The 14736-nt window shown below is 57.2% G+C and overlaps 1 protein-coding gene across 1 annotated transcript; it reads left to right on the top strand.

Moving 5' to 3' along the window:
• The first annotated feature begins 6255 nt into the window (after positions 1 to 6255).
• Positions 6256 to 8100, top strand: CRYAA (crystallin alpha A). The gene is made up of 3 exons (XM_075543348.1): positions 6256 to 6444; positions 7593 to 7715; positions 7891 to 8100. Exons 1-3 carry the CDS (start codon positions 6256 to 6258, stop codon positions 8098 to 8100), a joined length of 522 nt encoding a protein of 173 aa, XP_075399463.1.
• The last annotated feature ends 6636 nt before the right edge of the window (positions 8101 to 14736 follow it).

Raw genomic sequence — 14736 nt, 5'->3', positions numbered from 1 at the left:
ATAAAGGCAGGAAGCAGGGGACTGAGGGGTCATCTTTTATATTGGGCGACACACCTGTCATTACACTGACAGCGGTCATTGGGCATACCTGCTGTTTCGACACCATAAAATGACCCAATCAAACCCACCTCTGCTGTGGAGTTGATTCTGATTCTTAGTGACCCTATAGGACAGAGTCGACCTGTCCCTGGGCTTTGAGAGGCTGTACATGCATCAGCATGGGCCAGAACCCCCTTAGCCTCTATAAGTACCGCTGTGTGGGGCATCCTTGAGTTTACTACGATCTTGGGGTCTCTCTGAGTAATTCTTTGGGTTAACATCCATGCTCATGGGGATTTGGGTGGGGCCTGAAGGAGAATGGGGGGGGCAGAGCTGGTAGTCTTGGGGAAATCCCCGCCCCACCCAACCCCTCCTAATCCCAAACCTACTGCCACTTGGCCCCTGCTGACTCACAGCGGAGCACAGGAAGCCCTATATAAAGGTTCTGAGATGGCAAATCTTTACAGGAGCAGACAGTCTCGTCTTTCTCCAGAGGAGCAGTGGGTGGGTTTGAACTGCTGACCTTGTGGTTAGCAGCCCAGTGCTTAACCCACAGGGCCACCATGGAAGCTTATAGACCCGGTCTTATTTCCAGCTATCTTAGCCTTACAACATCCCTTTCATGCCCCAAATAATCTAATCTGGGTCAAAATTTATGTGGGTTCCTGTGCCTGTGAGACCCCAGATATATAAAGGATGGGGATGGGGTATTCTTGGAACAGAGGCCCTCAGAAGACACCCCTCCTCCCTAAGACATTTCTCCCTGATATTTTTCTCTCTGCATCCTCAGTACATTCACCCCAGATGTGGTCTCTCACTGCTCCTGGCTTTCAGCAGGTTTGAAAACCCAGAAAGCACCTCACTGGGGTGTCAGGGAAAGCCAGCCCCTAACACATCATTATGGATCCAGTAGGCGCAATTGTACAGCGAAAATAAGTAAAGATCATAGTAAGGTTATAGAGAATATGAGAGATAGAAGAGAAGTATTGAAATAAATGGAGTCAGACATGATTCATAGTAGCATGCTCACCTCAGCCCCACTTGGTGGTCCACGTGGAGAGAGATATTTTAATGCTAGCCCAGGCTTTTATCTTCTCTGGGGACATGCAAGCCCCCTAATTACAGGTGAGGACACACGTCACAGGAAAGGGGCTGTGCTATAGCTAATACAGTAATGAGAGGGGGTGGTCTAGGGAAATACATGCAATAGGAAGAGGAGGGATTGGGGGTATACATGTGACAAGATGGGCGGAACCTAGATTCAATGTCAGCCTTGCCTTAGTCATCCTTGGGTGGGTTTGACCTCTCTGGGGTCTCCTACAAGGAAACAGACAACTACTGTCCTTATCAGAAGGGAGTGGGCCCTATTTGTTGTGGGATAAACAGTGGTGACTGCTTGCTCTAGATGGTTGATAGCTCTCAGGGAGAATGGCCCCTGATCTACTTCTGATGACCTCCAAGTGTATAGTTGTTCACAAGCAGCTGTTTGGCATGTATTTGGGGGAGACAGCTTGGGAGAAATCCTTCTGTTTCCCACACTGGGGAAGCAGGGTGTGGTGGTGACTGAATATGGCTGGGTGGGACTACGCAGTTCAGGAGTAGCTCTTCTTTTCCTGACACGTCTGGATGAGAGAGGGGCGGGGGCAGGCACTGAGAGGATGACAGGGTCTGACTGTGCTGGGGTTCATTGTCATTGCTGGCCTGCTAGGTAGACAATGAGCCATCTCAGAAACAGAAGTGTGGGCGGAGGGCAGGGCTGGTGGCCCTGACCACTAGCAGGAGAGGAGAGCTAGGAGCAGAGCATGACCTTTGGGAGCTGAGACCCCTGTGCGTGGCTCCTCCTTTGTCAGGAGGCTGAGAGCGGTGGCAGCAGAGGAGCAGCACCAAGATCCAGGGCAGGAGACGGAGCGGTGGGCTTTCTTGTGCTGTGGGGCAGGGGACTGGCCGGCGGAAGGGAGGGGAATCGGGAGAGTTGGAACTGAGTGCCTTGGGGCTGAGGCTTCCAGTGGAGTGATATGCTCTTCGGGAATTTATTGGCAGCCCTAAAGTTGCTTTGTAAGATGGCCCGAGTGAGGCAGAGGCCAAAGGTCCCCAGGACCGAGAGGCTGAGGCCCCTTGGAATACCTGCCTATGGGCACCGCTGAGAAGGAGGCTGCCTTCACCCAAGAACTATGTCTTGAGCAATTCCTCATCCTGATGGTGACTTGTTAACTCCCGTAATGAACCCCAGAGCCTGGAGGGTGGTCTGGGAGTTCTGTGTGGCCTTTGCCTAGAGTCATCTAGCCCTGCTGAGAAGGAGAGCGAGCCTTGGGAGGGACTGTGGGTGTCAGGATTGGTGGAAGAAGATTGGAAGTGGGGGGCAGGTCCCACAGACTCACTGGAATGGGCCTAGGGCAACAGATGTGGAGGGTAGAGATCCTCTCTAGCTCTTGGGAAGTTGGAGGAGACGGGGCGCTGCCTCTGCGCCCCTTCTTAGAGGATGTGTGGCTGGTTCATTGCCACTTGGGCCCCAAACTGCTCAGCTGGCTGAGGCTGGGCCCTGCATCCACACCAATGAGACAGGGCAGCAGGGCTCCATTTTGGGGACTTGGTGGGGGGCGCAGGGAGTGCCTCTATGGTTTGTCCTTCATCCCCCCCCACCTGGGAACTCCCAGGGGCTGAGGGTCAGAGAGACATCCAGATGGCTTGCCAGGGAGAGACTCCCCATCCCTGCCTCAGGTAGTCCACGAGAGCTCCTTACTCTTTAGCTTAAGGCTGAGCAGACCCTGATAGGCTGCCCTGGCCCCGCTGGCCCTGTCCTCTCGCCACCCACAGAGAAGTGCCTCAGAAAATGGCAAGTGTGACTCAGAGCATGTGGCAAAGGTGGCCCACACGCAAGAAGCACCAGCAAAGGGATGCGGCGGGCAGGTCCCATTGCGCTGGCAACAGCTCGCCAAGGATCAACGTGAATCGTCCTCCCACCCTGTGGATCCAGCCCTCAGGGTCCCACTCCTCTTACCCTTATCACCCGCTTCCAGGCAGCACCCTGGCTCTCTGACCAGATGTGAAGAGCAAATGCTTTGAGTGATGAGGGCAATGAATGTACAGATGTGCTTTACACAATTGATGTACGTATGGATTGTGATAAGAGTTGTATGAGCCCCTAGTAAAACGTTAAAAAAGAAAACTGGGTGCTCACCATTTAAGCTCTGAGACCATTTCTCCTTTTGGCTTTGGAGTTTATTATTTACAATCCTTAGATCACTCAGGCTGGTGTGCCTCTTCCATGTGAGCTCAGTTAACGCCTCCCTTAGCTGGCTGCTTCCTTTAAGGTAAGCATTTTAGGCCCTATTTTGCAACCGCACCCATATCTTTAGTGGTGCGGACAAGAGGGCGAGCATTGAGCAGGGCCATCTCATAAGAATTAATTGTGCTTAGATTGGGGCTGGAATGAAGTGTGAGGGAGGACTCAGGTCTTTAACCCCACCTTCCCTGCAGCCTTTCTCATACCTTGCAGCTGCCAAGAGCCGTGTCTTCCCATAGTTCAGGGAATTCGGCCTTTCTGACCGCCAGCTGGGGAGCTGTCGGGTCTCGTTGCCAGCGGAGACCGATGATACTTGTTACCTGTTTTCAAGTGGTATCACCTGGAAAGATGCAAAGAAGAGCCACGTCAGATGAGGTGCAGGAGGACTCGGGGCTTGGGCCCCTATTGTGTCAGGGATGTGCTCTCCCCCATCCAGGAAGCCCATTGGACATCCCTGTTCAGGAACTTCTAGGAGAAACAAGAACGGGGGACAGCCGCCCTCCCTCAGGAGGCAAAATGCAGCATTTCATCATTCCCACGCCTTTCCCATTGAGGAGCCCTGGCGGCGTAGTTCGGCGCTGGGCCGCCACCGGAAGGTCAGTAGTTCAAACCTCCAGGTGCTTCTGTTCTCGTACACGGTTCCAGACCTGGAAACCCACAGGGGGCAGTTCTACCCTGTCCTAAAAGGTCACTATGAGTCGGCATCGACTCCATGGCAGTGAGTTTGGTTTGGGGTTTATGTCTTTGCCACCCAATGAGAAGGCACTTAACCCCGAGGCAAAAGTCCCCATAATACCGTGTGGGTGAGCAGGACAGCCTGCCAGACCGTCTTCTGTGGCCGGCACCCATGACCTCAGGATGCCAGCAGCTCCCAGTGTGGGGGGGGGGGAGAGAAGGGGCAGCGCGGAAATCTGTAAATCCCCTCAAAGGGGTGAGCACCCTTTAGGCATTCGACCTGCAGGTCAGGACCTTGGGGAACCATGCCGTCTGACCCAGGGTTAGTCGAGGGTTACGGGACAGGGCCATGGTGGAAATGGCTGTGCTGGGCAGGCTGTTGGCAGCACGCACATTCTTTGATGAGATAAATATCAGCCTTTGTGTACGGAGGGCTGGTGTCTAGCCCGCAGAGCGGCATTGTAAAGCTCCGGGCGCAGGCTTAAGCTGGGCACAGGGAACAATGTAGTGGATGCGGACCCAGCCGTTCCCCTATCGCTCCCCGCCCCTTCCTGGGGCCTGTGCTTCCGGCCTGCTGCCTGGCTTTTCAGGGCTTAACGGAATCCCTGACAGGCCGGTTTGTCTAGCTGCCAGTGCAAGGGTGGTCTCACACACTAGGGCCTGTGCTCCCCCGCCCACATGCTCACATGTACACAAGCACACTGTGCACACATACACACACTACGCACACATTCACATGCATATGCACTTGTACACATAAGCACACGGATGAACACCCACATACACACACCCACACTTCCATCCCCGCACACATGCGCTCACACACATCTGCACCCAGATACACACTACACAAAATATGCACACATCAATATGCACACCTATACATACCTATATGGCAGGCACACACGCATGCGCACGCGCACACACACTCGTGTACACACTCCGACGGAGAGCCCACACCGCCAACCTTGCTTTCACAGAGAGTGGTGTGCTGTCGGTGCCACTCCGGGCGTCTCTTTCGCTCATGGACTAACCTATTTTCTGCACGGATCTCCTGAACAGCCCCGACGAATCATTTCTGCTCTGCGTGTGCGCTTTAAGACGAAGGAAGCGTGCACACCATGTGCCATCGCTCACCGTGAACTCCCGCTTGCACTGAGCACACACCGCACCCTGTGCTTGGGTTCACGGTCTGAGTCTTCAACCCAAACCGCAGCTCCGAGAGGTCACACACAACCACCGAGGGGAGGGTGGCCGCGAGTCCTGAGCGGGTGGGCTGCCGGGGAAAACTCCCAGTTAGGAATGGCTCAAACCTTGGGGGTGGCAGGTATGAACTGGCCCCTCCAGGGGTGCCTTCCAGCCCCCCCCCACCCTACAAGCCTGCTCAGAGCCCAGTTTCCCCCCACCGTGTTCTCTCTGGATCTTTCGGGATGGTCTCCCACAGTGGACCGTGTCTGTGGAAGATGGGAAACAAGCTGCGCCCACCTGAAGACCTCTCCGCCCGTCAGGCGGCTTTCATTCTCAATACCGCTGGGAGCGGAGGTCTGGTGGCGCGGTGGTTAAGCGCTCAGTGGCTAACCTACTGGGAAGCCAGTGATGCCAACCCCCAGCAGCTCCAGGGGAGAAGAGAGCCTGAGACCTGCCCCCTGACAGTGTTGCCGTGTGTCCTCCGGCCAGGTATGACAACACAGGGGGGACTCTGGGTGACGGAGTGGAACCGCCTCACAGTTGACTTGCATGGCTGAACTCGCTCCAGGTGCAGACGGCCACATCTGTCTCCCCTGGGGCTGTGGGTAGGTCCAATCCCTGACCTTTTGGTTAGCAAATCTCATGCATAACCACGATCTCTGTGTGTGAACATTACAACCTGGGGAGCCACGGGGCTGCCTGGGGCCTGGGCCTCCGTTTCTCCCCTCTGCGAGGTGCGTGTGGCCCCGAAGGATCTAGGGAGGATGGTGGACTGCAGAACCCTGCAGAGAGCGGCTGCTGGCCACAGCGATCCTCTGGGCAGACCTGAGCTGAGACCACGTGGGCCAGCACCACCCTCCACAGCTGGGATTGGTGGGCGCTCCGTCCACCCCACTGCCCAGGCCAGCCGGTGTTTCTGCTGACTGGGCCTGAGCTCATGGCTTTCCAGAGCAATCCCTTAATGCCTCCATTCTGTGTGGGTGTATATAGGGTGGCCCGGGTCCCTGCTCCTCACCTTGCAGCCCAGAGCTCCCAGCCATCTCCTCTCCAGCCTCATCCTGCGGCCCACCATGGACGTCACCATCCAGCACCCCTGGTTCAAGCGAGCGCTGGGGCCCTTCTACCCGAGCCGGCTGTTGGACCAGTTTTTCGGCGAGGGCCTCTTGGAGTATGATCTGCTGCCCTTCCTGTCCTCTACCATCAGCCCCTACTACCGCCAGTCCCTCTTACGGACTGTGCTGGACTCTGGCATCTCCGAGGTGAGGCTCTCTGGTGGGGAGAACCTGGGAGGCCCTGGGCCTGGGGGAGACAAGAAGCAGGGATTTCTGAGCCTGGGACCTGCTGCTCTGAATATCCCTGTAGGGCACTGTGGAGAAGATGGTGCAGGCACGGGGCCACCGTCTGCCCCTCCTCTTAGCCCAGGAGGCCCTGTGGGCACCTGGGACTGGACTGGAGCTGGGAGAGAAAGCCCCCCTGAGCTCAGCGTTCTCTTTCCTCCACCAGCTCATGAGCCACATGTGGTTTGTAATGCGCCAACCACAGGCTGGGAACCCCAAGAACAACCCTGCCAAGGCAAGTCTGGTGGCAGGCGCAGGCTCTCTGCGTCCAGCTGCTTTCCAACCTTATCCGTCCTAGTTGAGGAAGTCGGGGCCGGGGGCTGGGGTGCGCTGCCTGGGACCCAGCAGAGTGCAGCCCTCCCCCAGACAGCTCTGGACAGCCCCCAGGCCACATCCCTCCCCGCCTCCCTGAGCTACAGTCCACGGTCCTGGCTCAAGAGCATTCAGCACCTGGAGCCAGAAGAGCCGAGAAGGGTGCTCTGAGCTGTGAAATGAAGGCAGCGCGGCAAAGTGCCAGGCATGTGCACGACCAGGCCCTGGGCAGGCAGTGGAGCATGGTCAGCCTGCTGTGGAGAGGCAGACGGAGGGACGAGGGCAGCACCCTGATGCGAAACGCTGCCATCGCCAGTGAGCTAGCCCATAGCCAGCCACCCAGCCATAAGCGAAAACCACCCGACCCATAGCCAGCCAGTCAACTCTTAATTAGCTACCTAAGCAACAAGCAGCCCCTCACCCGTAATTGGCCCCTCAACTATAACTAACGAATCAACTCCCTAATGATCCAACACACCCATAACTAGTCCCTCAACACAACCAATTAGTTAATCCACCCATAACTAGCCAGCCTACCCCTAACTAGTTGTCCAGCTGACCCAACCAGCCCACTATCGCCCGGATGCCCCACAGTCCCCATCAGCAGTCCTCCGCGTGGTCCCCCAGGCTGGAGTCCCCCAGAGGTGCTCCTGTGTGCCGATCAGAGCAGCCCAGCCTCGGCCAAGCCCCTGGGGAGTGAGCCTCGCCTCCCTGGACTTGCAGCCCCCGGGGGTCCACATGGAGCCTTTGGCTTGCAGGTGAGGTCTGACCGGGACCAGTTCCTCATCCTCCTGGACGTGAAGCACTTCTCCCCTGAGGACCTGACAGTGAAGGTGCTGGAGGACTTTGTGGAGATCCACGGCAAACACAGTGAGCGACAGGTGAGCACCACGCACCGTGTCTGCTTTTTTTGGGGGGTGGGGCGCTCACCAGCTCCACTCTGCAGCCGAGAATTCTCTACCACATGTGGTTCAGGCAGCAGCACCTTCTCCAGCTGGCTCTCCACTGCAGGGGTGCCTCTAACCCGACCCCTTCTTCCTGGCCCCCACCCCACAGGATGACCACGGCTACATCTCCCGGGAGTTCCACCGCCGCTACCGCCTGCCCACCAGTGTGGACCAGTCGGCCCTCTCCTGCTCCCTGTCTGCCGACGGCATGCTGACCTTCTGTGGACCCAAAGTCCAGTCTGGCACGGACGCCACCCACAGCGAGCGGGCCATCCCCGTGTCTCGGGAGGAGAAGCCCACCTCTGCGCCTTTGTCCTAAGCGCCACCCTCTCAGCCCCTCCTGCCCCGACACAGTCACGCCTGGGGTGGGTGTGGGGGAGCGTAGGAACGGCGTGGGCATCTGTTCCCCTCTGCGTCCCTCTTCTCCGTTCCCTTTCCCTCCTCTCAGATGGCACCGGGTTTGAGATTAGCCGCTAGAGCTCAGGACCCTGGCCTGAGGTGCTGGGACCCTCCATGGAGGGGGCTGGGCTTCCACTTTGCAGCTCACCCTCCTCCACCCTGCAGAAGGGGACCCAGTGCCAGGGATGCGGTGCGGTGCAGTTGAGGCACCACAGGATGGCTTCTGGCTTACTAGCCAGGTGTATCTCCATCACCTCCCCTTGGTAGTGCCTGCCTCAGGCCAGGTGTGTGCCCTGCCCAGCTATGCCCAGGTGTTGGGGTTGGCGTGGCAGCCGTACCTCTGCCGTCTGGGTTCCCACAGCCTGCTTCTCTCAGACCATCTGCCCTCGAAACTTCTTCCCTCCGTGTAGCACCCACCACACTGGGCCACCCGTCACCTCGTGAGCTTGAAGCCCGGGGCCGTCAATAAAACAGGTGACATGCAGTTGGTGTCTGTGTGCTCTGTCCCCACCCACACATTGCCTCTGTGTCACCCGGGCCAGCTGCCCTCCTCCACTACACAGCCCCTCTGTGCTGACTTTGCAGGATGACCAGGGTTAGGGGTGAAGAGTCTGGCCATCGAAGAGGCGCGGGGAGGATTTCCAGGGCAGGAGGGACAAGGCACCTCCTCCGCCCTCTGTGGCCCAGGGGCTTGACTGTGGGACACCTGCCTTCATGGAGGGGCCAGGCTCCCAGGATACCTTTGTTCTCTGCCAGGTCCACAATTGGAAACCACCAGTGGCTCCGAGGGAGGAAGGCAGGGTTTTTCTGCTCCCCTCAAGGTCACAGTCTCAGAAACCCACAGGGGCAGTTCCAACCTGTTCTCAGGGTCGTTGTGAGTCAGCATTGACTGGATGGCAGCGAGTTTGGTTTTACTCCCCGCCCCCCAACTCCCGACTCCTGACTCCCCAGGATCCCCTTCCCTCTACGACCCACTACTGTTCCTTAAGGGAGGAGGGCTGGCTGGCCTGGTGGTCAGAACTCAGATATGCATATACGCAGATCCACACCCCGCCCTCCCCAGGATCACATCTTGGGCTCACCATGCAGGATTGGGTCCCTGACCCTCCCTGTGGAGCAGACATGAGGCCGTATGTCATGAGCGGCACGATCAATAATTACTTAATGCTCTTTGACAATTTCGAACGCTTGGTTTATGCACTGCAAACAAACATCAAACACGCTAATCATCCTCATGTTAACTCAAACTATAATATCCAATCAAACAAATGTCAGGGACAGGGACAACACTGCATTCTTATTTCAGCATCACAGTCCCAATAAGCATTGCCTTCCTTGGTTCCTCACCCGGGTAGAGCTGGAGAGAGCAGGAGTGGATGTCTGAAAAGTCAGTGGCTCTACCCGGGTTCAGACAGGCAATTCAGTTGCCTCCTTGACGTCATTCTCGGCGTCCAGCCAAGCCTTATTAGGGTCCCCCAGACTTTCTGGGGTGGCTCTTTGGATCAGCTGTTGGTTCCTGGCAGTGGCCCAACATTTGAGATGGGCCTAACTATCATACTTTTTTTCCCCCCAAAATGGAGTTTCTTGTGTTTATATCTTGTAAGGTATATAATGCTCTTATCACCCTGGGGATTTCTGAGGCGTGTGTGTGTGTGTGTGTGTGAGAGGGGGGGGGGATAAGTGGGCATACCTGTACCTCAGAGTGGGTCTGCCCTCTTAGGGATGGGGAGCCAGGCAGGGCCTCCCATCTGGGACGGAGAAGGAACCTCAAGCTTACAGACACTAGGGCACTCCTTGCAGGACCCAAGGCATGGTGCTCCCCGGGAGTGGAAGGGCACTGTGTGGGGTGTGGGGGCACCTGCAGTGCTGTGGGCTTAGCGAGCTCTACACTCCTCTTTCCTGTTCTCTCGGGGTTCCCGGCCTGCCCGCTCTGCCTCCTGAGATAATGTCTGTATGTGTGTGTATGTGGGTGTGTGTGTGTGTACTGGGGGGCAGGGGCTACTGGGGAAGAAGCTGGAACACCAAGCAGGAGGACAGAGAGGAACCGCAGCACAGGAAAAACATGGCCTTTGTCCAATGTAGGATGGAATAGCAGCATGCTCTGTCTGAAAAATTGACTTTCTTCCTTCCCCGTTCCTCTCCATGGACCCTGACTAGCCAAAGCTGAAACCACTCCCAGGGCTCAGAGCCTTGGGTTGAGGGTGTCTGGGGACCGGCTGCCTGTTCCGAGCTTTCAATTGCTCTGGGAGGGCCCCCGAGAGACTTGCTGGCAAGTGGGCTTCAGAGTAAAACTAACAGAAAACCTGCCTGGGTCGCACACAGTGGGGGTGGTGTGGTGTGGTGTGTGTGTCTGTGTGTGGTGGGGGTGTTATTTGAAGAGTTGAGAGGCCGCCAAAGGAGTCTGTTTCTCCTCCTTCCCTCAGCTGCTTCCTCCTGCTGCTCTGGGAGCCGGATGAACCACTGTCCCCCAGTTCCCCTGGCCCCCACCATGTGCTCTCCTCATCAGAGCATGGGCAGTGGGGTCTTGTGGTGGGTGGGGGCAGGAGTCCAATGGGGAAGGAGGGGTGAAAGGGGCCAGGGATGAGTACCCCAAGGCACGGGGAGCAAGAGAACTAACATCAGGTGGGTGTTATTTTTAAGTAAAAAGCAACACACTCATGCCCACCCCCAGAGAATTCACAGGGGCTCACATGCACAGAACCTCTCTCATAGGCTCATTTACACTCCGTCCCCCCGCATGCGCGCATTCTCACAGGCTCGGAGCCACGCTCACCATCTCACCCATGCACTCACACCCACGCGCTCTCACGCATCCCGTCACAGACGCTCAGCGTCACAGACTTGTTCATACGCCACCCCCTCACAGGCATGCACACCCCCAACACCTGCACCCCAAATGCAACAAACAAAACTCATGAAGTGGTGTCTGTCTTGGGGAGCAGGATGAGGTGTCTGCTCCCCTAAAGGGTTACTATCTCGGGACCCATGGGGCAGTTTCACTCTGTCTTAGAGGGCCACTGTGAGTCCCTCACACAGAGATGTTCTGTCTGTCCTTACGCCTCTCGCTATGGGCCCTCACAGTGGGGGAGTCCCCAGACCCCTCCTACCTCTCCTGTCTCCCCTCCCAGTGCCAGATGGGGCTCTCGCAATAAGGATGGGCTGTCCTGTTCAGGGTGTGTGTGTGTGTGTGTGTGTGTGAGAGAGACAGGATGTTCTGGAACATGAGGGACTCTGGGACATTCTGTTCCCCTGGGGCTGTCCCCAGGCCAGCATCCTGAGTGGCCACCCCCTGCCTCCCCCCCACAATGTCCATCAGGGAGGCCAGCCCCTCAGCCTCTCCGGCTGGCCAGGGGGGTGTGGGGTCCTGACAGACAGGGCCTGGCTGCAGCTGTGCTTAGGGACAGAGGACTTGAGGACTTCTGGCCTGCTGTGGTTCTGGTTTGAGGACCGGAACTCATCCCTCCCATGGCCCATCAGTCAGCTGGAGGGCTCCAAGGACGGATGTAGGGTGCCCATCTCAGAGGGCCTCCAAAACAGGAGACTGTGACCTTGATCTCTGATCCAGTCTCTCTGGGTTCCCCACTCACCCTCTGCCAGTGTTGCTTAAACGCATGTCCATTGCCTACTCTGTCCAGGGGTTTCTCAGCAGCTCTGAATGGCCCCAGGCAGGGGCGGGGGCTCACTCTCCCTGAGAGTCCTTCACAGACAGCTGTGTTCCCCCACCCCCACCTTGGGGGAGGTAAAATGGGCATCTGCTGTCTCTGCCGTCTAAGGGGGGCTCCCTCTACAGCTGGGCAACACCTCCTGTCCTGGGTACCAGTGCCAGCCTGATGTCACTTGTCCTACAGCCACCCTGAGGTGGGCACCCCTGTCTCCTGGTCCAGATGGGATGTGGGGCTGGTTAGGACCAATTCCAGGTCATCACTCAACCCCTGCCCCCTGCGGTTTGCCTCCATGTGGCTCTGCAGGGTCACAGGCAGGCCACTCTTGTGCCAGAAGAGGAAATAGGTCACATGCAGCCTTGCTCAGAAGCAGAGGGCACAGCTCAGGCCACACTGCCTGGTGGCCCTCTGGGTGTCTGACCTGCCCTCGAGGGCCCTGGCCATACTCTCCACCTGCCTCTCCCAGTGTTGACTCCACAGGCCTCTCTGGGAAAAACCGGGGATAGAGGATACGCGGTTAATAACCCAGAGGTAGACATTTGTATCCGTGAGAAGGGCTGCGGAAGAAAGGCTTGGTGATTTGTTCCCCCAAAGCAGCTCAGTTTGTGGGGTGGGGGACTCTGGACTTGGAAGATGGAGTTGAGCCTGCCTGCTGGTGAGGAGCTGGTCAGGACTCACCTCTCTCCGTTTGACTTTAAAGCCTGGCTCTGAACCCCTGGTGGAACCAACAGAATCAAATTCACTGCCATTGATGAAGTCCATGCTGGCTCAGAGTGACCCTACAGGACAGAGTAGAAGTTCCCTTGTGGGTTTCCAGGACTGTAATTCCTTATGGGAATGGAAAGCCCCTTCTTTCTCCCGATGACCAGCTGGTGCTTTTGAACTGCTGACCTCGAGGCTAGCAGCCCAGTGCTAAAGCACTGAGAGAGCCAGGTTCTGGTCCCGGCTCTGAGAATGGCTTGTTGTGTGACTGTGGGACGATTTCCCAGGCCCTCGGAGAATCGGGTCCCCACACTCCCCAGCTAACCACATGTAGTGAATGGAGTGCTCCCTGCCCCCAGCTTTGGACTATTTCCCAGCATCCAGGCTTTCTTCTCCAGGCACAGTGGATTCCAGGGATGACCACCAGGTGACAGCAGAGGCCGCCACTCGGTCGCCAGGGCCCTAGCAGGCGGGACCGCAGAGCATCAGGATGAAAGGTCACCTTCATCTGTCCTGGGAACAGGAGGCAGCTGCAACAAACACCCGCAGAGCTCCAGGCGGTGCTGGGAGCTGCCGGGCAGGGGAAGCAAAGCCGTGGGAGACCCTGTCCCCTTGACCCTGAGGTCTGGCAGTGGAGACTGAGGCACGGAGTCACTGTGGTGGGGGCTTTTCTCTGCCATAACCCCGCTGGTTTCCTTGGCTTGTTTATGAAATCATTTGCAAAAGGGAGAGTTGCAAAAACAAAACGAGGGTGGGCATTGTGCTGGCATCCCTGGGCTCTGGCTGGGGGCTCCGCCAGGGACAATGACTTCATACCTCAGATGGCCCCAGAAGAGCTGACCTGTTGCCTGGAGCTTCTGGGTCACCCCCAACTCCTCTTCCTTTGACAACTCTCTCCGGACAGCCTCTGTCATGCCTGGGTCTGAGGCCTGTGGGGGCAGGGCAGGAAGTAGTCAGGGCGGCCTGAAAGGGGGCCTGATCAGGGGGCTAGAGGTCCCCCAGCAAGATGCTGAATGTGACCACCTTCAACCAGGCTGAGAGCTGAGACTGAGAGGCCTGTGCTGGGCCCCAGGTCTATGAGCAGGTGCTCTGCAGGTTAGGGCCCAGCTTGGGTCTGCCTTTGGGAGTGGGGTCCCTCTGACTTCAGAGGCCACTGCCACCAGCCGGGGCCTCTTAGATGGAATGGGGACTTGGAAGGGAGCCCCCCTCAGGCTTGGCTGAGTGAGGGAACACTGGCCAAAGACTGCAGCTGCCATGGGGCCCCAGACCGAGTGAGCCCCTGGGTGGGTGGCTGCTTGTGGAGGCTCCACACTTCAGGGGCCATGACTCAGGCCCGGATGTGTGCAGCCCCAGGGGAGCTGGAGGCTCATTTGCTGACAGAGCACATGGCACAGGACCCCCTCCCCCCCCAAACACACACAGAATACAGGTATGCATACACACACACACATACACTAGCACACAACACAAAGCCCCACAATCACAATGCACATAGGCCCACCCACTTATACCACACACATATATAGGCACACATGCACACAACCTACATGTACACACACAACACACATGCACACCCATAGATAAACACAAACATGCACATGCATGCATACGGAACCACACACACACACACACACACACATACATCAGACAGATAATACAGGAAACCCAATACAAACCCATGCTCACACAAACTAGCACGCACATTCTTGTCTGTGGAGGCTATAGCCCTGCTGCTGGCTCTCCCCTCCCCTTTCATGAATCTGGCTGCTTTGTACTTGAACTTGAAGGGAACAATCACAGAAAGCCACCCCACACCTGTTTCTCCCCACCCCCTGTGCCCCTCGTGGTACACTGGCTGCAGAGGCTCACTGGAAGGCTCTTCTGGGGAGACTGTGAGGCGCTTCCAGTCCTGCTGTGTCTTCCTCAGGGGGGAGCCTGGCAAGGCAGCTGCTCAAGGGTGTCCCAAGGTCACAGGGAGGGGGAGCTGCAGGGAGTGGTGGTGTGGCAGTTGGTCCCCTGCTGCCCGGCATCTGGGAGCCCCTTATCTTTCCCCAGAGGGAGTAAGGAGTGAATGGAAGGCAGTGATCTTATAGGGCAGAACCAGCTCCCAACACCAGAGCTAGCCTCTGAGTCCAGCTGACTGTGATAAGGGCGGGCTTGCCAGGGGCTCTAAGTGAGAGGGACCTGGGACA

The sequence above is a fragment of the Tenrec ecaudatus genome, chromosome 2, assembly GCF_050624435.1.
Source record: "Tenrec ecaudatus isolate mTenEca1 chromosome 2, mTenEca1.hap1, whole genome shotgun sequence".
NCBI lineage: Eukaryota > Metazoa > Chordata > Mammalia > Afrosoricida > Tenrecidae > Tenrec > Tenrec ecaudatus.
This window is presented reverse-complemented; position numbering and strand designations above follow the sequence as displayed.